Source organism: Hemitrygon akajei, chromosome 19, assembly GCF_048418815.1.
Source record: "Hemitrygon akajei chromosome 19, sHemAka1.3, whole genome shotgun sequence".
Taxonomy (NCBI): Eukaryota; Metazoa; Chordata; class Chondrichthyes; order Myliobatiformes; family Dasyatidae; genus Hemitrygon; species Hemitrygon akajei.
The window spans coordinates 51,439,441-51,463,750 of record NC_133142.1 but is presented as its reverse complement, the minus strand read 5'-3'; the positions used below and the strand labels follow the sequence as shown (position 1 = coordinate 51,463,750).

Below are 24,310 nucleotides of genomic sequence, written 5' to 3'. Positions count from 1 at the left end.
GCCTTCTGGGCCAGTAAGGTGCTGACCGAGTGTGGAGAATGCACTGTGATCTTCCCTCCAAAGGTTAGTTTCCGGGCTTCCTCTACCAATACCGCTGTCGCTGCCACTGCTTGGATACAGGTGGGCCATCCACGCGATACCGGGTCTAACATTTTTGACAGGAAGGCCACGGGTTGCCGCTTTCCTCCTTTTAGTTGGGTGAGTACCCCTTGGGCCATTCCTTCGGCATTGCTGACATACAGTTGGAATGGTTTTTCCAGGGCTGGTAAGGCTAACACCGGAGCACGGATCAATTGCCCCTTAATGTGGTTGAACTTTTGTTCTTCCTCCTTAGTCCATTTTACCGCTTGCTCATCCTGTCCCAGCTTATCGTACAGAAATTTCACCAGGGGAGTATAATTCTCAATCCAGATTCGACAATACCCCACTAACCCCAGGAACTGTCGTATCTCCTTCTTGGTACGTGGTAGTGACATTCCCGTTATTCCAGCTATCCTTTCTGAGGTAATGCATCGCTGTCCTTTACTGACCCGGTGTCCCAGATACCTTACTTCCTTTTCTACAAATTGCAACTTTTTCTTTGAGACCCGCAGTCCCTGCTTCCCCAGGAAGTTCAGTAGTCTGATGGTGTCTTCCTGCACCCCTTCCTGTGTTGGCCTGGATAGTAATAGATCGTCCACATACTGTAGCAGTTGGCTCTCTGGAGCACATTGGAATTCCACTAGTACTTGCTCCAAGACCTGCCCAAATAGGTTAGGTGATTCGGTGAACCCCTGTGGCAGGACCGTCCACCGGAGTTGTCTTTTCCGCCCCGTCATAGGATTTTCCCATTCGAACGCAAACATGTCACGACTGCTCTCTTCTAGCGGGCAACTCCAGAAGGCATCTTTTAGATCTATTACACTGAACCATTCATGGTCAGGGGAGATCTTACTCATCAGTGTGTAAGGGTTGGGCACTACCGGGTATCGGGTCTGGACAACTGCATTTAGACCCCGCAGGTCTTGTACCATCCGATAAGTCCCATCTGGCTTGCGCACCGGGAGTATTGGGGAATTATACGGTGACATACATTCCTCCAGTAGTCCGTCAGCGATCAGTCCTTCAATCACCGGCTGCAGCCCTTTTCTTCCCTCCATCGCGATGGGATACTGCTTCCTCCTCACTGGGCGACCATCCGGTAGCAAGGTGATCTGTAAAGGGCTGATGTTCAATCCTCCCCTGTTTCCCTCTCTATACCATACCTCGGGCTCTATTTTCTGATCGTCTTCTTCTTTTAATGCGAATAATTTTACTATTATTTCTCCATTGCTTGGCACGGTTCCAATACCCAATTGAACTTGCAGATCCCTTCCTAATAGGTTAAACCCCGCCGAGGGTAGCAGGAGAAGGTCTTGCCTTGTTGCCCTATCTTCATATCCGACTTCCACGTTGTCCACAATGGGCACTTGTATTGTCTTTCCTCCGATACCGGATACCCCCATTACTTTTGTTCCTTTCCGGGCGCCGGGAGGTATCTGGATTACGCTAGATCTTTCGGCACCCGAATCTACCATAAAAGTTGTATCTGACCCCCCTAGTCTTCGTCTTCCATCATGGCATACGAGCGCACCTCCCGTCGGTATTTGGGGCACTCGCGCCTGAAGTGTCCCTCCTCGTTGCAGTGAAAACATCTAGAGATCCTCTTGGGTTCCCTACTTCGGTTTTGGCTACCGCTTCGTCCCGGCCAGGGTTCTCTTCTTTCTCTTTTGTCTGCGGTCACCTGTTGGACCGTCTGGACCATTATCCTGACTGCCTTCTTTTGTTTCTCTTCATCCCTTCTTACAAACACTTTCTGTGCCTCCCTAAGTAGTTCACTTAAGGGTTTAGTATTTCAATCTTCTAGTTTTTCCAGTTTTTTCTTATATCTGGCCATGCTTTCGATACAAATTCAACACGAATCAGCTGTTGGCCAACCTCCGTCTCAGGGTCTTCGATTTGCGGAGCGGTAGGGGGCACATATGGGGGCGGCAGGTGCTCGAGCACCTCCCATGTATTCTTTTTCTGTCCCCCTTCATTTATCGTTTTCAATTTATAACTACCGTAGATTCCGGATTTTAAGCCGCTACTTTTTTCCCACATTTTGAACAGCTTTGAACTTTGCGGCCTATAATCCGGAGCGGCTAATGCATGGTTTTTTTTCATGCCGCCTCGTAAACATTTTGCCTCGTAACAGTAGACCAATAAAATTGATGAGTAGTTCACAGAGGTCCAATGAAATTGTACGATAAATCAAGCGCACTTTCACAATTAAATTATTGTAAATCAGTCATTTGTACTCACCCTCATCAACATGGAAAACACTCGAAGCATTGTGCTGCCTTTATGGCAGTTACTTAGTTTATAATATTTTCGCTTAGTAATTCATTTTCTAGTTAAAGTTAGAAGAGTTTTAACTATATTTGTTTTCTGTACTACATCGCGGGATGCTATGACGTCACACCCGGTTTCGCGGTGTCTTGTGGGAAAATGCCGGTTTGCGATGAAACGGGACGGAGGGAGGGAGCGCATTACGCGAGCGGCTTTGGATCTGAGCGAACGCTGCTTTTAAATGCCGGTTTGCGATGAAACGGGACGGAGGGAGGGAGCGCATTACGCGAGCGGCTTTGGATCTGAGCGAACGCTGCTTTTAAATGCCGGTTTGCGATGAAACGGGACGGAGGGAGGGAGCGCATTACGCGAGTGGCTTTGGATCTGAGCGAACGCTGCTTTTAAATGCCGGTTTGCGATGAAACGGGACGGAGGGAGGGAGCGCATTACGCGAGTGGCTTTGGATCTGAGCGAACGCTGCTTTTAAGTTAAAGGTGATCAATAACTTTTCCTGGTAGGCTGCAATATATATATCTTTTACCAGTCGTTAGGAGATATTGGAATGTTGTTCAGTAAAGAAGTATACGCAACGTATATTTAAAAGTAGCCGCGTACGGGCACGGTTCGAAAAAAAGCATTTGCAATATGTATTTGTTTTTGTTACCATATGGATTTAATTAAAAGTTAAAAAAATCCTCACGTGTAATATCTTTCTGTGTAAATATCTCATATTACAACGTGGGACACCTGCGGCCGAAAATCCGGTGCGGCCTAAAATCCGATGCGGCCTTTACAATTAAAAAATTGATTTTATTTCTAAAATTAGAGCCAGCGGCTTTTAATCAGGTGCGCTCTGTAGTCCGGAATCTACGGTATTTGTCGTTGGTAACCAGCATAGGGCATAATCACTTTCTTCGGGTTTAACGTTAGGTTTTGAATTCACGTACAGATTAAGGGCTTGTTGTACCCAATCCTCGCTAGACCCAAACTTAGGCCACCACACAGCCGACCCTTGGATCGGCTGGCGGGACCAGAATTCACAGTACTGTATCATTTTTCTCTTTGACTTCCCTTTTCGCCTCCCGTAATCCCAATTTTCTAGCATCCGTCCCAACGGACTATCAGGGGGTACCCCGGCATATTTTTCATCATTGGCGCCTGGATTTCCTTTACCCTTGTCTCTCTTAGACCCCTTATTCCCCATCTCGAGGACTTGCCCGGTTCCAATCCACCCGCAGGCACCCCGTAATTCCACGATTCTCGTGCACTACGTCTCTGCAGGAATTTAATTTGAATGTGACCCACCTAGCTCGGTCACTCCTGTCCAATTCCGGAACCTGTATTACCGCGATCGCCCAGGAATCCACACGCAGGCTACCCCGTGGTTCCACAATTCTCATGCACTACGTCTCTGCAGGATTCACCTGCAGGGTAACCCCGTAGTTCCACAATTCTTGTGCACTACGTCTCTGCAGGATCCACCTTCAGGGTAACCCCGTAGTTCCACAATTCTCGTGTACCACGTCACTGCAGGATCTCTTACCTGGGTCCTGTGCACAGAAATTACTCGATCGCTCACTGTCTCAACTGCCTCGACAACCCCTCTTTGTTTCCTTGAGTCCGCCGGATATCACTCGCTCAAGCCGCGCGGGGCAACGAGCAAGGAATCAGGGACTGCCGAACTCGGCAGGGTGCACCTTCTCCGATGTCCTTCCTTGCCCCCCTCACGGCCGGAGTGTGGATTCCGGACGAGCGCCCCAAGTTGTCAGAAACGAGCCACGCTCCCGAATAATGGCTTCAAGACAAATTCAAGGAAACAAAGTTTATTAACAGTTCTGCAGAGCTGGGCCCCTTCAGAGAAGGGAACCCTGAACCTTACAGGGCAGCAGGTTTTATCCTTCTTCCTTACCACCCCTCCTCCCTGACTCGGGAGGTACATAGTCTTATCCCATTCCAAATTTGGAGTTGTTTTTTTACACGTTTCTGTAAAACAATAGTCCATATCTCAGGACTTCAATGATTCCACAAACAGTTAATTTTATCAAGGCTTCTGCATTCATAATTAGATCACACTTGTTTACAGACTTTAACCCAGACATAATTAAATCACAGTTGTCCCTAAACATAATTAAATCATACTTGTCCCTAGACTTTAACCCGGACCTGTCAGAAACGCACATCTTAATTTTGAATCTTACAATAAATAAAGTTTGGGATTGTGGTAGTTAATCGGTGCATTCTATTTTATTCCTTGCAAATAATTGATTTCACAGGAAAGATGAGTTTTATTTCTCCCCACAATTTTTAATCTTTACACTCCCCTTGCTGACACTTACAATAGATACTTTAACTAAATTATTACTTCCTTTAAATCTCTCTCCAGGTGGAAATGGGACCTTTCAAACACACTGTGGATGACGGACTTGATATTAGGAAAGCTGCCTTTGAATGCATGTACACTTTGCTGGATAGTTGTCTGGATAGGTTGGACATCTTTGAGTTTCTGAACCATGTGGAAGATGGATTAAAGGATCATTATGATATCAAGGTAAATGAGCCTAACTCTGCACTCACCTATTTGAGCTGCTACGGGGTTCTGCTGTGGAGGAGGGTTGCTCATAAGGGGACTGATTTAGGACCAGATTTAGAATTGTCCGTGGAGCTGTCAGAACTTTATGCAAGAGAACAGATGGTGATCCGGTCTCTGCAGGTTCAAATTCAGATGCTCATGCCCAGGCCACTTGAGTAATCTGACTAATAATTATTCACTGTGGTAAGTCATCTTGCATTACTATTCAACCCAGTAAATCTGAACTGTCAAGTTTGTTCTTGCTTTCTTGCAGATGCTGACTTTCATCATGTTGGCACGTCTGTCAACTGTCAGCCCCAGTGCAGTACTTCAGAGGTTGGACAGGCTAGTAGAACCACTGCGTGCAACATGCACTACTAAGGTGGGTCCTTTCCAACATTACTGACCAGAGGGTTAACACTGGCATAGATAATTGGCCAGCAGCTTGTTTGTTGAAATAAATCTATAATCATATTCAACACCACTAAAAGAGTATAAATGAGTGATGTTAGGGGAATATATGCTGGAGTGAATGGGCTTGTGTGCTTGAGTGATAGTTATCAGTCCATCTTCCCCATTCCACCTTTCTGAAGTGAACCAGCGAGGGATGCAGTTTCAAGGATCTTGCTCGCACATTGTAATTCCGTACACTTGCGTACTCGAGAGTTTGCTATAGATCAATGTAGTACTCACAGGATGTACAGTGCCTTCAAAAAGTCTTCAGCCCCCACGACTTTTTTCACATTTTTCTGTCTCAGTTTCTAAATTTAAAATATATTGAAGTATAATATACATCTACAAATCATTGTGCATCATGTCAAATCGAAAAATATAATCTGTCAACAATTTACTAAAAATTAAAAACCAAAATTGTGATGCTGAAAAAGTATTCATCATCTTTGTAATTACTACGTTAACTTTCCTCAGGTGCAATATACGGTATTTGCTTACCAATGCATCCAATTTGTTGATGTTGAAAATTGGAGGATTCAATGAAGTCTTTAGAATAAATACCCCCTCTCCAACAGTAGTAGAATTTCAACAGACCAAAGCAAAATGAAGACAAAAGAGCATTCAAGATAAGTCAGGGAAATAATAGAGAAGCACAAATCTGGGGCAGGGTACAAAGGCACTGAACATACCTCAGTGCAGTCCAGTGTGAAAAAGTGGGAAAAAATATGAAACCACAGCCACACTGCCCAAATCAGGCCACCCCACTAAACTTAGTTGCTGGTGAAGAGCAGCACTTGCAAGAGAGACTACTGTGATGCCAACAGTCACTGAGTGAACTGCAGAAGTCAGTGGGTCTAACTGGAAATGAAGTTCATGGCTGCACAATCTCTAAGACCTTGCGCTAAAACAGTATTTATGGAAGAGTGGCAAGGAAAAAGCCCTGGCTTAAAAAAAAATCATATCCTTGCCTGTAAAGACTTTGCAAAGTGTTACTTAGAAGATACTATAAAGTTGTGGAAGGTGGTCTTGTGGTCGGATGAGAATAAAGTGAAACTTTTTGGCCTCAGCTATACTGTGCATCAGCCAGATTATCACCATCCCTACTGTATATGGTGGAGGTAGCATCATGCTATGGGGATACTTCTCAGCAGCAGCGAATGGAACTCTGGTCAGGATTTATGGGAAGATCTTTTTAATACCTATTAGGGAGGGATTTCCTAGTCCATTTGCCACTACCTTTTCCATCCTCCAAGGCTCCATGTAATCCTAGAATGTGCAGCAGTGATATTTTTTAAGTTAAGATGGTCAGTGAATTTCCCTTCATGTCTGACCTGCAAGCTACATTAAGCTTCCTGACTGCCATTTCAGATGACTTTATGAAGATGATAGTCAAAGCCTGATTTTTTTGAACTGGCATGCTTACTCTCTCCTGGTGCACTAATTTCCAGTCCTATTGCCTTGAATCCCTCTTCAACATAATACTGGAACATTTCATACCCTATAAATCTCCAACAAAAGGGGAAAAAATCTTTCCACTCATGTTTGGTCTTATGATGATCAGTGTGTCCTCTTTTTAGAGTTGCCTGTTGGTGAAAGTGGTGTTGATAACTTTATGCAAAAGCCTTAATACTTTCAGATATTTATCCATTCAGAGTCTGATATCTTTCGGTCTCTCCTTGTTAATTGCCTCATGGCTGGTGTTAACTGAGTTAATGTGCACCTTTGCCATAGTTTGATATCATTCCTTAAGTAAGATTCAAATCAATAGTTTTGAGTTTTATCATGACAAATTTGGATTGCCAGCATTTTGCTGTTTTTGCATTGCTGCATGTAGTGGGTGGAGGTAATCCTGTTTTCACTTTCATTTAGGTGAAGGCCAACTCGGTGAAGCAGGAATTTGAGAAGCAGGATGAGTTGAAACGCTCAGCGATGAGAGCAGTAGCAGCTCTGCTCACGATCCCAGAAGCCGAGAAGAGTGCTCTGATGGCAGAATTCCAGTCACAGATCCGGTCTAACCCGGAGATGGCATCTATTTTTGAAAGCATTCAGAAAGACAACACATCAGTGACTAGCACGGAAATAATGGACCTCAGCTAGAAAAGAAAGTAAACCAAAAGGATCTGAACAAGATGCCTTGCCTTCATAACTAACTTCTGTGTGAAATGTTATTTATATTGCCATTTAGGTTTTAATTTTCCATTGCAGAACCACCTCTGGCTGGTATTTACAGGCCAGCTTTCTCAGTGTTGCCTTTGCATGACTTTCCTGCTGTTTCTGCTGCTAGTGCAGTTCAGGCCATGTCCCTATTGCCCCAGCTCCACAGCTACCATGTGGGGTGCCAGGGGTTTAAGGTGGATCAATGGTCACACTCCTTCCCACTTGTTGAGAAAAGAAGGCAAGCTAGATGATAAAAAAAGAAGTGAACGAGTCTTTTTAGCTGCACTTATGTGACCTATTTGAGGCTTAAAATAAAGTCTTCCGAATGGGTTTATTTTATTGGCCTTGCAACTGTTAGTAAGTCCTGATCTGTTAGTTCTGCTGTAAAATTGCATGCCAAGCTGAACTGTACCATTTTAATAATGGACAGGCTGATTCAGTGCAAGACTCTGTTCTGCATGGAGTTCTCATGCTACAATCTGGAGGTTCCCTTGCTTGCCGTATAAACAGTTTGTTTGCTTTCACAAACAGAAGGAAAATCTGGCTCTTGGTCAAGGGGTGTGCGTGGGTGAGATTTACAAAGGACTTGAAACTTACAATATTCCGTAATCTCAAGTGTGCTGGCAAAGCCACAATGAAGAAGATGCCTGAACATTGCATTGGATAAGCAATCCTGAATGCTTTTTAGTTTGACACAGACTGTAATGGTGAGCTGTGTTTTGCAATCGTGCCTCTTCCTACCCTACAATATTAGCACAAGATCTATTAAACTTCCTATGTGATCCAGCTGAGATGGGGAACTGACATGAGGGCCTTAAGTCTCACTGAGTGTTTCAGCATTAATGGCCCATTGTTGGTGTATGTATCGTCCTACACTGTGGCTAGATCTATCCTATTGCGAAATACACGTGCACAAACCTAAACCTTGGACATGGTGCAAAGTTATAAGCTGCCAGGGACAGATACGATCTCTCATGCTGCTGCAGTCATGACATTGCCTGTACTCCTTAGGAAGCTGAAGTTGAGTGGGTGGGCCAGATTTTAGAAATAAGCAATGTGAGGCTTGCCCAGTTCCAGGATGTGGCTTGGGGAGGTGCATTAAGTTGTTTTCTCATTGACTGCTGAGGTTAGGTTCAGTGGCACTTAAATCTCTGCCAGATCATCTCTTATCAAGATGAGGTGTTACTGATACGCTGAACTTTAGTTGACAATGACCAAATTCTTTCTGTGAGGGTCCTTTCCTGGTAGAATGGGTGACAAATTTGAATAAGGTACTTCTGTTAAAACGGGGTAAAGCAATACATTGAAAGTATTTTGGCTCCGTGGAAGAAATTCATTAGGAATAAAAACTTTGGAATGCTGTGACTATGATATGGACCACCTCCCCATCCACCAATCTGCAGTGAAGTTCATTCAGTGCCAATATCTTAATCTATTCCTTCATTTCCTTGCTTTTGAAAACTGAACTAAATAAAGTGTACTGTTCAACCTGGGATCCTGAAGTGAAGCAGCAATCAAGGTTCCTTGTGTTATTTTTCAGCTATTTGTCAGTATTTGAATTAAATATGAGCGAGATCAGGTGCTTTGAAGATCAATGTAGATGGCTCCAGCACGACTTGTACATAGCATCCATTTACTTACCAAATGCTCATCTCGCATCTAGTGCCACATTGCATAAGTGCAGTGGCAGATTGCTTCGTAGTCACGTTTGATCTTTGTGCCCAGTGGGAATGTTGGTACCAAGTGTAAACACGAGGAAATCTGCAGATGCTGGAAATTCAAGCAACACACACAAAATGCTGGCATCCAACCTGATGGCATGAACATTGACTTCTCTCTCTGCCCATCACTCTGCCTGTGCTCCATCTCCCTCTGGTGTCCCCCCCCCCCCCTTTCTCCCGAGGCCTCCCGTCCTATTATCCTTTCCCTTCAGCTCTGTATCACTTTCGCCAATCACCTTTCCCCCCTCCCCCCACTACTTTCAAATCTCTTGCTATCTTTCCTTTCAGTTAGTCCTGACAAAGGGTCTCGGCCCGAAATGTCGACAGTGCTTCTCCCTATAGATGCTGCCTGGCCTGCTGTGTTCCACCAGCATTTTGTGTGTGTTGTTGGTACCTCAGAAATTTAAGACAATTTAAAAGGTTTCCAAGCTACAAGTGTTTTTTTTAACCTGATCAGCTACAAAATGCCCTAGAAGACCACCACAGGAAGCAATGCAGTGACTTATTTATATTTTTATTTATACAAGTCAAAAGCAACTGACAATATGGGTTGTTCTAGTGAAAGTTTGTCAGTAATTTGGAGAGTGATACATAAGTAAAAGTTGGAAGCATTTGGTTTCTGTGCAGCTTGTTGGCAATCTGTCACTATGCCTTAAGGAGTTGCAGCCTACCTCTGACTCAAAGTGGCAATGTTTGTCAGGGCTGCTTTAAGTTCCCAACATAATACATCACCACCTCTTTTGATGCTGGTTAAAAAAGACCACTAACTTTTTGTAAGACTATTGGCTCCCTGCTTAATCTTTTAATTCACAAGGTTCACTTAAAAGCACGCTATAATTGCTGTGCAATGTGGGGGGTGGGGGAAGAGGAGAAATGCAAGTTGGGGTATTAGAAACATCTAGTTGATACTTCAGCATCACCAATACCATGAGTCCTGATTCAGTAGAGCTGTGTGATGGATTTTTGACAGTCCTGGTACAGCTGATGAATGTGCTGGCAAGTAGCTGTAACTTGCATTAATTGCTTACCCAAGTATTGAGTGGCTGAAGCTGTCACAGTTTTGCCTCTTCATAATAAGGCAGAGTGCTGAAATATTTCTCACAAATTGCCATTGCTACTTTACCTGTAGAGTTCTGTTGCTGGATGGTGGTGGGAAAATGCAAACTGCTACAGAACTTAAATATCACCTACTGGCCAAGTGACTTCAAATATTTTCATTAAAATAAATTCTGTTCTGCTAAAAAAAAAGCCATCTAAGGCTTGTTCATTTAGCTCAAGCTCCAAAAACCCTATCTCTCCTTAGAAGCTTTCTGCAACACTTACAGAAGATTTTGTCCAAATACTTTTACATGAACTTTTAAATGTGCTCTGGTGACTGAAAGGTACTGACTGATGTCCATCAACAGAGCAGGATGCTTCTGGACAACCCTTTAATATGGCAGCTCTCAGGTCTGTTCAAGTAGACTGCTTGTAGTAAGACAGCATATCGTCCAAAGTGTCGCTACTGGCTGGCTGATGAAGATTTGAATTGCTTTGTAAATCCACATTGGGAAACTCTGGAGTCCGTTTGAAGGAGGATCGAAGCTGGTCCCTCTTATTATTTAATCTCTTTGATTCACTGTAATAGTCTGAAGGGGGTGCAAATTCAGCTGGTCTCTCATCTCTTGGATCCGGGTGGTTCTTGGACCAGTAGTCAAACAGCAACTCTGGAATGGCATATTTAAAAAAACAGTTACGCTTCAAAGCTTTCCACAACCTGTCCACTTGCTTCACAAAATCAAAACAAATCTGAGTGATTCTCAAGGTCTGAGCAACACGCACAAAATGCTGGAGGAACTCAGCAGGCCAGGAAGCATCTATGGAAAAGAGTACATTAGATGTTGTGGGCTGAAATCCTTTGGCAGGACTGGAGAAAAAAAGCAGAGTAGGTTTTAAAGGTGGGGCAGGGATGAAGGAAAGAGCTGTGAAAAAAAGACCATGGGAGAAGGAAAAGGGAGGTGATGGGTGGGCAAGGGAAAAAGGGGTGGGAAATGGAGCAGCCACTTTGCCTCCAACTTCTACCCTGCCCTCCAACTTAACCTGGTATATTTCTGACACTTCCCTCCCCTTTCCCAATCTCACTGTCTCCATCTCTGGAGGTAGCTTATCTACTGCTGTCTATTATAAACCCACGGACTCTCACAGCTACCTGGACTCCACCTCTTCTGATCCTATTACTTGTAAAAACACCATCCCCTTCTCTCAATTCCTCCGTCTCTGCTTCATTTGCTTTCAGGGTGAGGCTTTTCATTGTAGAACAAAGGAGATGTCCTCTTTCAAATCAATGCAACCGCATCTCTCATTTTACACAAGTATGCTTTTACCCCCATCCTACCATGGATAGGGTTCCTCATGTACCACCCCATGAGCCTCCACGTCCAGCACATAATTCTCCGAAACTTCAGCCGTCTCCAGCGGAATCCCGTTACCAAGCACATCTCCCCACACACACACACACTTCCTGGTTTCCATAAGAATCACTCCCTATGTGACTCCCTTGTCCAGTCATTCCTCCTGGCACTTACCCTTACAAGTGCTACGTCTGCTCCTCCACCACCTCCCTCACTACCATTCAGGGCCCTAAACAGTCCTTGTCTGTTGGGGTCATATACTGTGTCCGGTCCTCCTGGTGTGGCTTCCTATATATTAGTGAGACCAATCATAGATTGGGAGACTACTTCACCGAGCACCTATGCTCCATCTGCCAGAAAAGTTTTAATTCCACTTCCCAATCTAATGTGGCCTCCTCCACTGTTGTGTTGAGGGTTGGAGGAACAAAATTCTGTATTCCGTCCGGGCAGTCTCCTGCCGATGGCATGAAGATTTCTCAAACTTCTGGTAATGCCCCTCCCTGCACCATTTCAATATAGAAAAGCAAATGGAATGATCCAATTGCTTGCTATACCTGCATGCCAGTTGGTAGGAGGCCAAGATACTAACCCAGAGACATAGTCAGAACAGGTCACTTTCCCATTGATAGGTGAATGAAGGTTATAACTGTGACACAGCTGAACAAATTCAGCACAATTAAAAGAATGACTTTTGCCAGTTACCTTTTCCTCTGTCCCATTCCCGGACATGCGGAACACCAGGTTTTGTGTCCTTCCGCTCCTGAATTACAATCTCCACTTTCTTATTCCTTGATCCTGTGGCTTCATTCTGCTTTGCATCCAATTCTGAAGTCGCTGGTACTGTCACTTGCTCCTCAGTCTCTTCATCTGTGCCTGAAATAAGATCACACAAACCACTGGTTTCAACATCCAATCACAGTCCAGATCAACTCCTTGGAATGGAAATTAAGATTTTTTCCCCTGGGGCACAATAAACAAATGGATTCCAGCACTGTATTCAAAGATTTAAAATTAAACTCTTGCATGTACATAATCTAGTAAGTGGTCCAAAAGTTACAGTACATCAAGGCAGCCACTAAGCCTATTGTAGCCTTGTTCTTCCAGTGTTTTCAGTAGAAGCCTAATGCACTGATCCTCTTTTCCATACTTGGTTTTACAGAAGCTGACACTTACTGTTGCTCTGTGTATAGTGTAAGGGAACAAAATAAATTGTTCTCTTTTTTTGGCCTGCATGGCTGGGAACCATGCAGGCTACTGCCATTTAGCGCAGGCCAAGTAAGATTAAAAGGACGGAAACAAGGAAAGACAAATGATAGGAAATGTTCAGAGTTGCTTTTAATGGATTACCTATTACCAAAAACACAGCCAGCGTACCTTTTATAAATTCTGAACCTTTGCTGTCAGCTTCCTATGTAAACATTTTTTTGTCTTTAACAATGGTGTTGAAATTAACTCAGGGACTTGCTATTAACAACTTAAAAGGTATACTTGAAGATAAAATAATTCTTACGTATGTATTCTTGCCAGATTTCATATTAGGGTGGTTTGAACAACAGAATGCTGCTACATAAAATGGACCTGCTTTCTCCACACAGTACTTTCATAATTGGGAGAGGAATGCCATTTTCCAAAAAGTGGAGGGAATGAAAGGACAGTTAGTCAGCTCCTGCCAGACTTGCAAAGCATCTCCCAAGATCACTGTCAGGGTCTTAAGGATCACAGTCCAAATACAAGTCTCCTGAGAGGAATTAAATAGGGAAGCCAAAGAAAAATTAACAGGTTCAAATAACTTAATAGACTAAGCAGGGGCAGGTTGAACACAAACAGAAACACTTCGTCAATTTTATTGCTGGTGTGTCAAGTGGTCAGATCAACCCACTGTATGAAAATAGCAGTGTATCACTATTTTAGGTTTTCTTTTACACAACAATTAATCTTTAAACTGAATCTATAATGGAAAAGATTTCTCCCACTGTATCCCAAGTAATCACACATTTCAATTAGTGCAAGCCCTGATACTTACAAATAGACTCCAAGCCTCTGCCCTTCTAATTCATCCTCAGGAACTTACCCACTCTCCCATAAACTAATCTAGCAAACTCTTGACTTGCAGAGCTACATCCTTTTATATAAAAAGTACTGTAAATAACCATACTCTGGATGCCTATTCCTCTTGTACCTTCCTTCTGCAGATCTTCAGTAACTTCAATTCCATCAGCTTTCAGTTTCTTCATCTTCCTCTCACGAACCTTTGCCAATCTGGCACTCAGCATGGCTTTGCGTTTCTCCTTCAGTTTCTCTCGTTTGGTTCTCTGATCCATTGTCTGCAAAGGAAGGTAAAAGTTTTGCCATTATGAGCTAGGTCAGAACTGCTGCAATGATGCAGATTCCCATTATTTGCTTCTCCTTTCCTGCAAACACCAACATAAGGATTTTCTCTTGTGCTATGACAGGAATTTTGAACAACACTGCTGCCGCTGACTTTTTTTGTAAAGCTGGTGTACATTACTATTGTGCATCCTTGCATTCACCTATTTGGTTTTACAGTAGCAAAGAAACTTGGCCACTGCTATTGCATCAAGGATGTCCCTGGCTGAAGTGAATTTGGCTGCACACTTCCAATGAAGAGCTGAAGTAGGCCCTTGTACCTTTGACACATTGTTTGCCCTACTTTTCCCCTATTCCCTTCCCAACATTTGTTTTATTTTTGGATGTACATCTCCAGCAAGTATATCACTTATTTTACCTTCCCCTTGTGCAACTGAATGGCTTACTAGCCCACTTAAAATTGCAGATGAAATTCAACTGTGCTGGTGCACAACCACTAGAGGACAGTGCAGCTTATTTTATTAAGTTTCAGAAGCAATTTGGATTTTACAATCTTAGTTTCACAGTTAGTTATATTGATAGCAGCTTTTAACTCTCAGGTTTTATTAAAAAGTTTTCAGATTGCCCAAAAGAACTCCAACTCATGTTCTCTGCCTTGCAAACCTAGGTGTCAGCAACAATTGTTACACTACTGAGGTTTATCATGCAGTTCCTCAAAGCCTTTCACCAGCCACCTTGCGCATTTGGTGCTGAGTTCGGTCACACTCTGACATCAACAACTGCCCGCTCCCGTGATGTCACTCAGTAACAGTGAACAATGGAAAAGCTGCATTAGCAGGCCTCCAACTGTTAACATGCCCAAGTGTAACTACCCACCTGTTGCTTCAGCTGGTACTGCATGTGTAGCAGAAACCAAATTTTCCTATTGTTAACATAGTAGAGGCCCTTTGCGGCACAATATTGGGCCAAACTTATAACCTACTCGAAGATCAATCTGATCCTTCCCTTCTAAATAGTTTTCAATTTTTAAATCATCAATGTGTCTAAGAGTTTAAGTGCTCCCAATGTATCTAACTCTACCATTACCCCTAGCAAGGTGTTCCACACACCCATTACACTTATATAAAAAAAATGTACCTCTGACATCCCTCTTATATCTTCCTCCAATCACCTTAAAATTAGGCCTCCTTGTTTTATTCATTTCTGCCCTGGTTAAAAGTCAGTTATTATAAATACTCAATCTACACCTGTTGCATTAACATACATTCTGAAATAAGCTGTTCAAGAGTACACTACCCGCACCAACTGTAGCCTAACTAAAGCCCTATAAAAACTGAACCATATGTCCTTGTATTTCTATTAACTGGGATTCATATTATCTTTTTACGTCTACATCTGCCTGTGCTTCTAACTCTGTAATTAATCTTCATAATCATATATCCTAAAATGCAGCCATCTGTAATGTTGGCTCTTCTCTGAAGAATCTCATGGCTTGGAGCTGCACTGCCTGAACTGCAGCTGTACACACTTTAACCACCTGGCCCATTAATTCATGTCCTCATGCAGTTCCTTCCTCCCATCCCACTACAACCTAATTTATCTTGTACCCAAAATGGTATCAACAACGCTAACATCACCCTGGATATACATCTCTATAAAAATGAGGCATAGAATATGGGTTTCCTGAAGTCCCAACAAACACTTACCTACCTCAGATATCATCCACCACTATGCAGTTGGGGTAACTCCTTAGATTATCTTGGTACTGCGCATTATTAACAATAGCTAAAGAAAATTAACATAAGCATCTTTGGGATGTTAGAGGTAACTGGAACACCCCAGTGAAACCCATTGGTCCCAGCAAAAAGCATGCAAACTTTCCACAGACAGCACCAGAACTCAAAAATAAACTTGGGTCACTAGAGTTGTGTTTCTGGCCTGCTCATGAATCTACCTGGCTACATTCTTATTTATATACCCAGTTTCATAAAGGAAGCCTCTTATCACATTGCCCTAATGCTTCTGGTCCACATGGCTCGGTTGCCTGCTAACTTAACCCACTGAACATTTGGGGCAGCGGAAACTATTTGATTAAAATGAACACAAAATAAATACACATCTGGAAGTCTACCTGTTCTCTCAGCATGTCCAGGGTTTCAATCTGCTTCTTCCTGGTGCCTTCATCACGAGCAAAGGCGAAATATCCTACACCCAGCTCCCGAGCCTCTGTAACAGTAAAATCAACCAATTAAAATAGTTTCTATCAGATGTCTGGTTTTAAAATTATTCAATATGAATCAGCTCCGTCAGCTCACATCAAGTGACCAACAAAGCTAATAACCCACAATCAGGTACATGAAGATGCTCTATTAAACCAAAGTGGCATAGGTCTAGTGTTCTACAAACAGAAAAAGATTCAAGGCTGTGCTCAAAGTTTCCGCTGACTCCTGGGAGCTTCTAGCCCGCGTCTGTTCAGAGCACTAGGGATGGCAGTCAGGTCAGCAGGAGCACACAGAAGCTCTGTGTGACCAGCAAACGTAGCGGCAACGTAACGGACTCAATACTTGCCCCATGTGTAGATGAGTCTGCCAATCCCATATTGCCTTCAGAAGCCATCACAAAATCAACAAAACAGGAGGGAAAGCAAATTTTCCCTGATCCTAAAGAACTGCTTAAGAAGGAGGCGGCACATCTAAGTTCAAGCGGGAGAGCACCACCAACCTTGGTGACCTTCTGGAAACCTGATAACTCACCTTTCCACTTCCTCATCCAAGTAATTAAAAATAAATTTGAAACGTACTGTTATGAACCCCGTAACTGGGTCACTTACCAGCAAAGATAGAGCGGTCCATTGAAGTCTGATGGTACTATTTTTAACAGTATTTATTAGTAAAAATACACAAAAATAATATCAATGCAAACATACAGATAATATACATCGTCAATACTAAATCTAAAAGTGCGGGTATAATAATAATCAATAAGAAATAAGCTCTATCGTTGTCTAGGGGATAATGTATTGTCCGATGGAAATATAAAAGTCACTCAGTTCATTCAGGCTGCAGCCTTTGGTTGGAGTCAAGAGAGAGATTTTAGAAACTTGCCAGCTTTTCCTTTTTATGATTTCGATCCTTGGTGTTTTGTTGGTGTGGCCTCTTCTTTAGCTAAGCCGTCTTCCGTGGCGATCCCGCCAATTCCCAGGCAAGGGAAAAGGACGCACGCAAGCCCCAACGGCTGTCGCTATTAAACACTGTCACAGGATTTCTAGCGTTTCTCCTGGTGCGTCTGAAGGGGTTGTTCCCCAGACCCTCTTTTATCCTTACTCACAGGGTCTCAGATGTCAATCAGGTTGGGATGATGCAATCCCTCAACCAGCCCACTCTGGTCATCTCCTGAGGGCTTCAATGAATAGTACAGTACTCAATACACAATTCCGTCTCCAAGAGACAATAGCCGTTATCAATGGCCTTGCTGAGGCCAGGACACATTCCAAGCCTTGTGTATTCTGGACGTCTCTCTCTCATTTCCTGGGTCCCAGACGTGAATTAATAGCGATCTTGCGATTCTCAAAAAGGAGGGGGCTACTTTGTACCCTTCGGCCCCTCAGAGTTGTGGCACATTCGTAACAGCACAAAGATCCCAGACCAGATCTGCATGAAACACCACTCCAAGCATAATATGCTTCATCTACTACCACCCTCTGCTTTCTGTGAGCAAGCCAATTCTGAATTCACACAGACAAGTTTCCCTGGATTCCATGCCACCTGATTTCCTGGATGAGCCTACCTTGTAAAACGCCTTACTAAATTCCATATACCACTCTACCTTTATGAACTTGTCACCTCAAAAACATCAAACAGACCTGAGGCATGACCTACTCTCACAAAATTATGCTCACTATCCCTAATCAGACTATGCTTCTCCAAATGTTTGTAAAATGCTTATCCCTAAAAGTCCTCTCCAATAGTTCGCCCACCACTCACTTAAGACTTAATTGTCTATAATTCCCAAGATTATCCCCATTACCTTTCTTACATAATGGAATAACATTTGTCATTTTCCAATCTTTTGGTACTATTCTTGTGGCAAGGAGGGCAAAAAGAGCATCATCAGCACCCCAGAAGTCTCTTCCCTCACCTCCCTTGAAACATGAGCTACATCTCAAATCATCTGGCCTCAGGGATTTATCTATCTTAATGGGTTTCAAACACTTCAACACTACCTCTTTCTTAACCCCAACATGCTCCAGCACATTAGCCTGACCTCACATTTGTCAAAGTCTCTCTCTTTGGTGAACACTGATACAAATTATTCATTATGCACCTTCCCTACCTTCTCTGACTCCAGGCACATTTTGTCTCTTTATCCCTGAACAGTCCTACTCTCACTCTAGTTATGCTCCTGTTCTTTAAATACATGTAGAACAGCTTGGAATTTTCTTAACCCTTCTTATCAAGGCCTTCTCATGTTCACTTCTAGCTCTCCTAAGTCTCTTCTTAAGTTCCTTCCAGATTACCTTAGAACTCTCAAGAGCCTTTTCAGATTTTTGCTTCCTATCAGAGGGTTCCAAATTTCCAGATGTTAGGTTTATGGACAGATTCTGACAGGAATACCAAGAGGAGAGGGAGTGAATTTCAAACTTATGTCTCCCCTCTCGCTGTGAAATAGGGACAACTCCTTTTCCTTTATTAGGGAGAAAGACAGAGAGAGCCTGCGGTATGTTGAATACTGGGTGAATGAGTAATGTTTGGTGTACTGCAAGTCAGTGTCTTTATTGATGCTTTGCTGCAGCTTAAGTGCTTGGTGGGGGGCAGTGATGCTTTTTTGCTGATGGGGGAAGGTGAAGGGTTGCTGTCTTGCTGCTGCTTGTGCTGGGGGGGTCTTTGGGGTTCTAACACTTAATTGTCATTCATTCTTTGGGCACTCCTCTGTTTTCGTGGAGGTTTGCGAAGAAAAAGAATTTCAGGGTGTATATTGTATACATTTCTCCGACATTAAATGTAAATATTGAAACCTTTTGAATCATTCTTTGTTGCTGCTTCAGCCAAGAGCCAATTCACCTTTTGCAACAGGTAATTCTGACACAAGTTACCATACTCAAGGTTTGGTGGGCATAGACAATGGCCAAGGACTGGGCAGTGCTCCATTATGATATAGCTGCCAAACAGAAGCATCCCATTTTGCAAAAGGCTGAGGACTCATCTCCCTTGGCACTGTAACTATTTGCAAGGAAGTGCCAAAAACAGATAAAAAGCAAAAAGGAAGAAAGAAAATCCAGAGGATCAGAAGAAAACTGGATCAGCAAGTGTCAATGTAATTTAGCCAGGGGCATGACATTAATAATTTAATAAAATTGTGCTGCACACATTAAAATTCTCACCATTTTGGCGGATGTCCTCATAGTGCACTGGTCCAATCGGCCTGCTCAGTGCTTCCTCTTCCTCTTTTTCCCACTGCTGCCGCTGAAGTTCCCTCTTCATGTCTTCAGAAAGCAACGTCTTTTTATCTGCCTCCTGCCTGTGAATGAGTCACGTTGAGACATAACACAGTGACCCATAGTAACTCACAGCACGAGGACAGCGTGAGACTCACTTCCCAACAAAGTGCTCAACCAATGACTGTAGCACGTACCAAACAGGAAGAGCCACCGTGGAACTAAATATCACAGCTATTCTGTGTTAAAACATCTCATCAGAGCTGAATAAAAACACAAAATGCTGGCAGACCTCAGCAGGCCAAGCATTTTGTGTTTTTATTTATTTCCAGCATCTGCAGGTTCACTCGTGTTGTCATCAGAGCTGAATGATTAGTTCTTAAATCAGTTTTTGATTATACTGATTCAAGAAAGAATTTTGTGCAGGACATAATAAAGTTCCCTCCTCTTCATATAGCATTTTGATATCTTTAGCACCTACATTGATTACTGGAGAAGTGAGACACAGTTACTAGTTTACAGCCAGTGACATAACAGCTGGAATGCTGCACAGATGTTCATTGTCACAAAACTTCATTGTACACCTGAGAAATGTGTTATACATAATAATGAAATATTTGCTTTAAAAAGAAAAATGCATAACAATCACATTTATTCTTTATAATCAACTCAAAACACCCAGAAGTTCTAAGTTAAGCATCTCCCATATCCAATTTGATGTTCCATTATACAGCTGGCAATGTCCCTATCTGAGCATCTCCCTGCTCTTAAAAAGAACATTACATATTGTTACCTTGATTCCCTTAAATCTCTATCCATAGCGAGTAGTCCCGACAAATCTTTTTTCATACATCTTCGGGATCGGCCTAAAGAATCCACATAGTCCACCCTGAGAGGCAAGCATATAATAAATCGCTTGTCTTTATTCAGAATAAAGCATAATTATTTTATACTGAATCAGAATTAGGTTTATTATCACTGTCATATGTCGTGAAATTTGTTGTTTCATGGCAGCATAATAGTGCCAGTTATAAAATATACTATAAATTACAAAAAGAAATGCATTTTAATTAATAAATAAATAAATAAATAAATAGATAGACAGACAGACAGATAGATAGTGAGAAAGGAGTGCAAAAATTGTGAGGTGATGTTCTCGGTTTCATTATCCAATCAGAATTTTGATGGCAGCGGGGGTAAAAGCTGTTCCTAAAATGTTGAGTGTCTCTATTCAGACTCCCATACTCCTCCCTTATGGTAGTAATGAGAAGAGGGCATGTCCTGTCCTGGGTGGTGGGGATGTTGAATATTGCCTTTCTGAGATATCACTCTAGCCTGGTGGTGGTGGGGGAAGCTCAAAACTGACCGACTGTCAACGTAAGATCATACCATGTTGATGTATGATCAACATTCAACGCCAGCTGTGTTTTGGCAACAATTGGAAGCAGCACTGAAGGCAAAAACACAGAATTTACTTTGAGTGAAAAACTGCAATGTCTTTCACCAAAAATGCACTGCCACTGACCAAGACCATAGCTCCCAAACTGGATCTGTGATGTTGCAAGTAAATCAGCATGTAGGATAAACCTATCCACTCCATGACACTCATCTACTAGTGCCAGAGGGACGAGTGGAAATTATCAGCACATAGATCTTGTGGAGTTGAAATCCTACCTTCACACCCTCCAATGCACTACATGGAACAAGAAGTTGAACAGACCTAGAAAAGTTATGGCAGTTCAAAACCTGATTCACTGGGGAGTGCAGAAGCCTCAAGTTTTTAAAATTGGGATGTCAACCCGATAAAGCTGTGGCACAGGACTATATGGAGTATTACAGCAAAATTTACAGTGTAATTGATTCTACCTGCACAAGTGTTTTTTGAAGCATAAAAAATAAAACAAAAATTGTATTTGACGTTTGTATAAATGAAAAGTGTATAGAAAAGTGTATACAACAGCAGACAACTAAAGTTGTAGAAAACCACTGAGTTATCCTCCATGTACATCGCTGGGCTCTCACCATTCTTCATCAGGGTTCTGAGGTGGTACCATTTCAGACGCAGATGCTAAATCCTCATTCTGTTCAGTCTTTGCTGCCTTGGATGCCTGATTCTCACTTTCGGCCTGCAGCTCCTTCTGCTTGTCAAATATCTTCTGTGTGAAATCCACCAGATACATGCTTTCTGTTTCTTCATCTGAAATGGCATAAGGAGATGTACATTTATATTAAAAGGGATAGAAAAGCAGGGAAATGCAGTTACTCTCAACCTACATAAGAATTAAAATCAAAGGAAATCCAAAACATCTTAGATTACTCTCTCCCAGAGTTGACAGGTCCCTTAACCCTACTGCCAGCACTTCCAACCTCAACCCTTTTCTTCAGACAGAATATAAATAGGGGATTCTCTTATCCCCACCTCTCAACCCACCAGCGCTACCATAAACTGATCGAATTCTCTAATCTCTGCCATCTTTTATGATACGCCACCATCCGATTTAAATCTCCTCCCTTCCCACTATCCAGAGAGCAACAGCTTCTCCAGCTAACAGAGATTCACCTGTACTTCCAGTGTAGTGCACTCCTTCCAGTGCACTAATTGGACTTCCGTGCATTTGCTTTCACTAATCTACCTATATTAGGTGACCGCTTTGTAAAATAACCTCCATTCAGGCCACAAACTGACCCGAAGCTTCCAGTTTCTTGCTACTCTAAGTCTCCTCTAATCTCCATCTTTTACATTGTTTCAACAGAGCCCCAAAAAAGCTCACAAAATAGTGAATGTATTGTAGCCGTAAGACACAGGAGCAGAATTAGGCCATTTCACCCATCAAGTCTGCTTCACCATTCCATCATGGCTGATTTATTTTCCCTCTCAGCTTCATTCTCCTGCCTTCTCTCTGGAACCTTTGGCACCCTGATTAATCAAAAACCTATCAACCTCCGCTCGAAATATACCCAATGACTTGGCCTCCACTGCCTTCTGTGGCAAATAAGTCTACAGATTCACCACCCTCTGGCTAAAGAAATTCCTCCTTATCTCTGTTCTAAATGAATGTCCCTCTATTCTGAGGCCATGTCCTCTGGTTCTAGACTCCCCCACTATAGGAAGCATCCTTTCCACATCCACACTATCTAGGCCTTTCAATATTTAATAGGTTTCAATGAAATGACCCCTCATTCTTCTAAACTCCAGTGAGTACACGGCCCAGAGCCATCAAACATTTCTAGAATCATTCTTGTGAACCTCCTCCGACTGTCTCCAATGCCACCATATCTTTTCTTAGACTAGGAACCCAAACTGCTCACAATATTCCACGTGCAGTCTGGCCAATGTCTTATAAAGCCTCAGCATTACATCCTTGCTTTTATATTACAGTCCTTTTGAAATGAATGCTAACATTACATTTGTATTCCTTACCACCAATTCAACCTGCAAGTTAACCATTAGGGAATACTGCACAAGGTCTCCTTTGCACCTCTGATTTTTGAACTTGCTCCTCATTTAGAAAATAATCTATGCCTTTACTCCTTCTAACAAAGTGCATGACCATATACTTTCCTAAACTATATTTTACCTGCCACTTCTTTGTCCAATCTCCCAATTTGTCTTAAGTCCTTCTGCAAACTCTGCTTCCTCAACACTACCTGCCCCTCCACCTATCTTCATACCATCTACAAAACTTAACCACAAAGCCATCATTTCTGTCATATAACATGAAAAGCAGTCCCAAAACAGCATCTACTGACTCTCCTTTGTCTATTCTGCTTGTCATTTCCTCAAAGAATTCCAACAATTTATCACGGAAGATTTCTCTTTAAGGAAACCATTCTGATTTTAACCCATTTTATTATGTGCCTTCAAGTACCCTGATACATCATCCTTAATAATGGACTCCAACAGCTTCCCAACCTCTGAAGTCAGGCTAACTACCCTCTCTCCCTTCTTAAAGAGTGGATGATATTTGCAATTTTCCAGTCCTCTGGAACCATTCCAGAATCTAGTGATTCTTGAAAGAGCATTACTAGTACCTCCACAATCTCTTCAGCTACCTCTTTCAAACCCTGGGATGTAGTTTCTCTGGTCCAGGTAACGTATCTACCTTCAGACCATTCAGTCCCTAAGCACCTTCTCCTTTGTATAGCAATGCACTCACTTCTGCCCCTTGACACTCTCCAATTTATGGCATGCTGCTAGTATCTTCCACAGTGAAGACTGATGCAAAATTATTTACTCAGATCACCCTCCATTCCATTATGCCCCATTACTACCTCTCCAGCATCATTTTCCAGCAGTACAACATCCACCCTCACCTCTCGTTATCTCTTTATATATCTCAAAATTCTTTTGGTATCCTCTTTTATATTATTGGCTGGCTTACCTTCATATTTCATCTTTTCTCTTATATATTTTTTTGGTTGCCTCCTGCAGGTTTTTAAAAGCTTCCCAATCTTCTAACTTTACACTAATTTTTGCTATATGTCCTCTTTTTTGCTCTTATGCTGTCTTTGACTTCCCTTGTCAGCCACAGTTGCATCATCCTTCCTTTAGAATACTTTTTTATCTTTGGCACATATCCTGCAACTTTCAAATTGCTCCCAGAAACTCCAGCATTTGCTGTTCTGTTGTCATCCCTGTTTGTGTACCCTTCCAATCAACTTTGGCCTGCTCCTCTCCGATGCCTCTGTAATTCTGTTTACTGGACTATAACACTGATACATTTGTCTTTAGCTTCTCTCTCACACAAAAATGAAAGGTGAGTTCTATCATATTACGATCACCTTTTCCTAAGGATTCCTTTACCTTAAACTCCCTAATCAAATCTGATTATTTCCAGTAGTCACTACTCTTTCAGATTTCCAGCAGTGCCATGTTCTGCATCTCATAGGTCTCCTTACCACCCTCATT

At 42.5% G+C, this 24,310-nt stretch overlaps 2 protein-coding genes across 2 annotated transcripts in view; one reads left to right on the top strand and one right to left on the bottom strand.

The window, feature by feature from the left end:
- LOC140741925 (cullin-associated NEDD8-dissociated protein 1-like) overlaps positions 1-9,021 on the top strand; it is a 48,480-nt gene extending 39,459 nt beyond the window's left edge. Inside the window, exons 13-15 of the mRNA XM_073072495.1 lie at positions 4,733-4,897; positions 5,193-5,300; positions 7,241-9,021. Of these exons, the coding sequence (XP_072928596.1) occupies positions 4,733-4,897; positions 5,193-5,300; positions 7,241-7,468 (501 nt within the window). The 3' untranslated portion in view covers positions 7,469-9,021. The remainder of the gene's footprint in view (positions 1-4,732; positions 4,898-5,192; positions 5,301-7,240) is intronic.
- A 723-nt stretch (positions 9,022-9,744) lies between these two features.
- The window catches only part of ccdc174 (coiled-coil domain containing 174), a 31,475-nt gene continuing 16,909 nt past the window's right edge, over positions 9,745-24,310 (bottom strand). The window contains exons 5-11 of the mRNA XM_073072500.1: positions 21,424-21,598; positions 20,195-20,290; positions 19,348-19,484; positions 16,099-16,193; positions 13,819-13,963; positions 12,342-12,512; positions 9,745-10,955 (exon numbers count right to left, since the gene is read on the bottom strand). Coding sequence (XP_072928601.1) covers positions 10,705-10,955; positions 12,342-12,512; positions 13,819-13,963; positions 16,099-16,193; positions 19,348-19,484; positions 20,195-20,290; positions 21,424-21,598 — 1,070 coding nt within the window. The 3' untranslated portion in view covers positions 9,745-10,704. The remainder of the gene's footprint in view (positions 10,956-12,341; positions 12,513-13,818; positions 13,964-16,098; positions 16,194-19,347; positions 19,485-20,194; positions 20,291-21,423; positions 21,599-24,310) is intronic.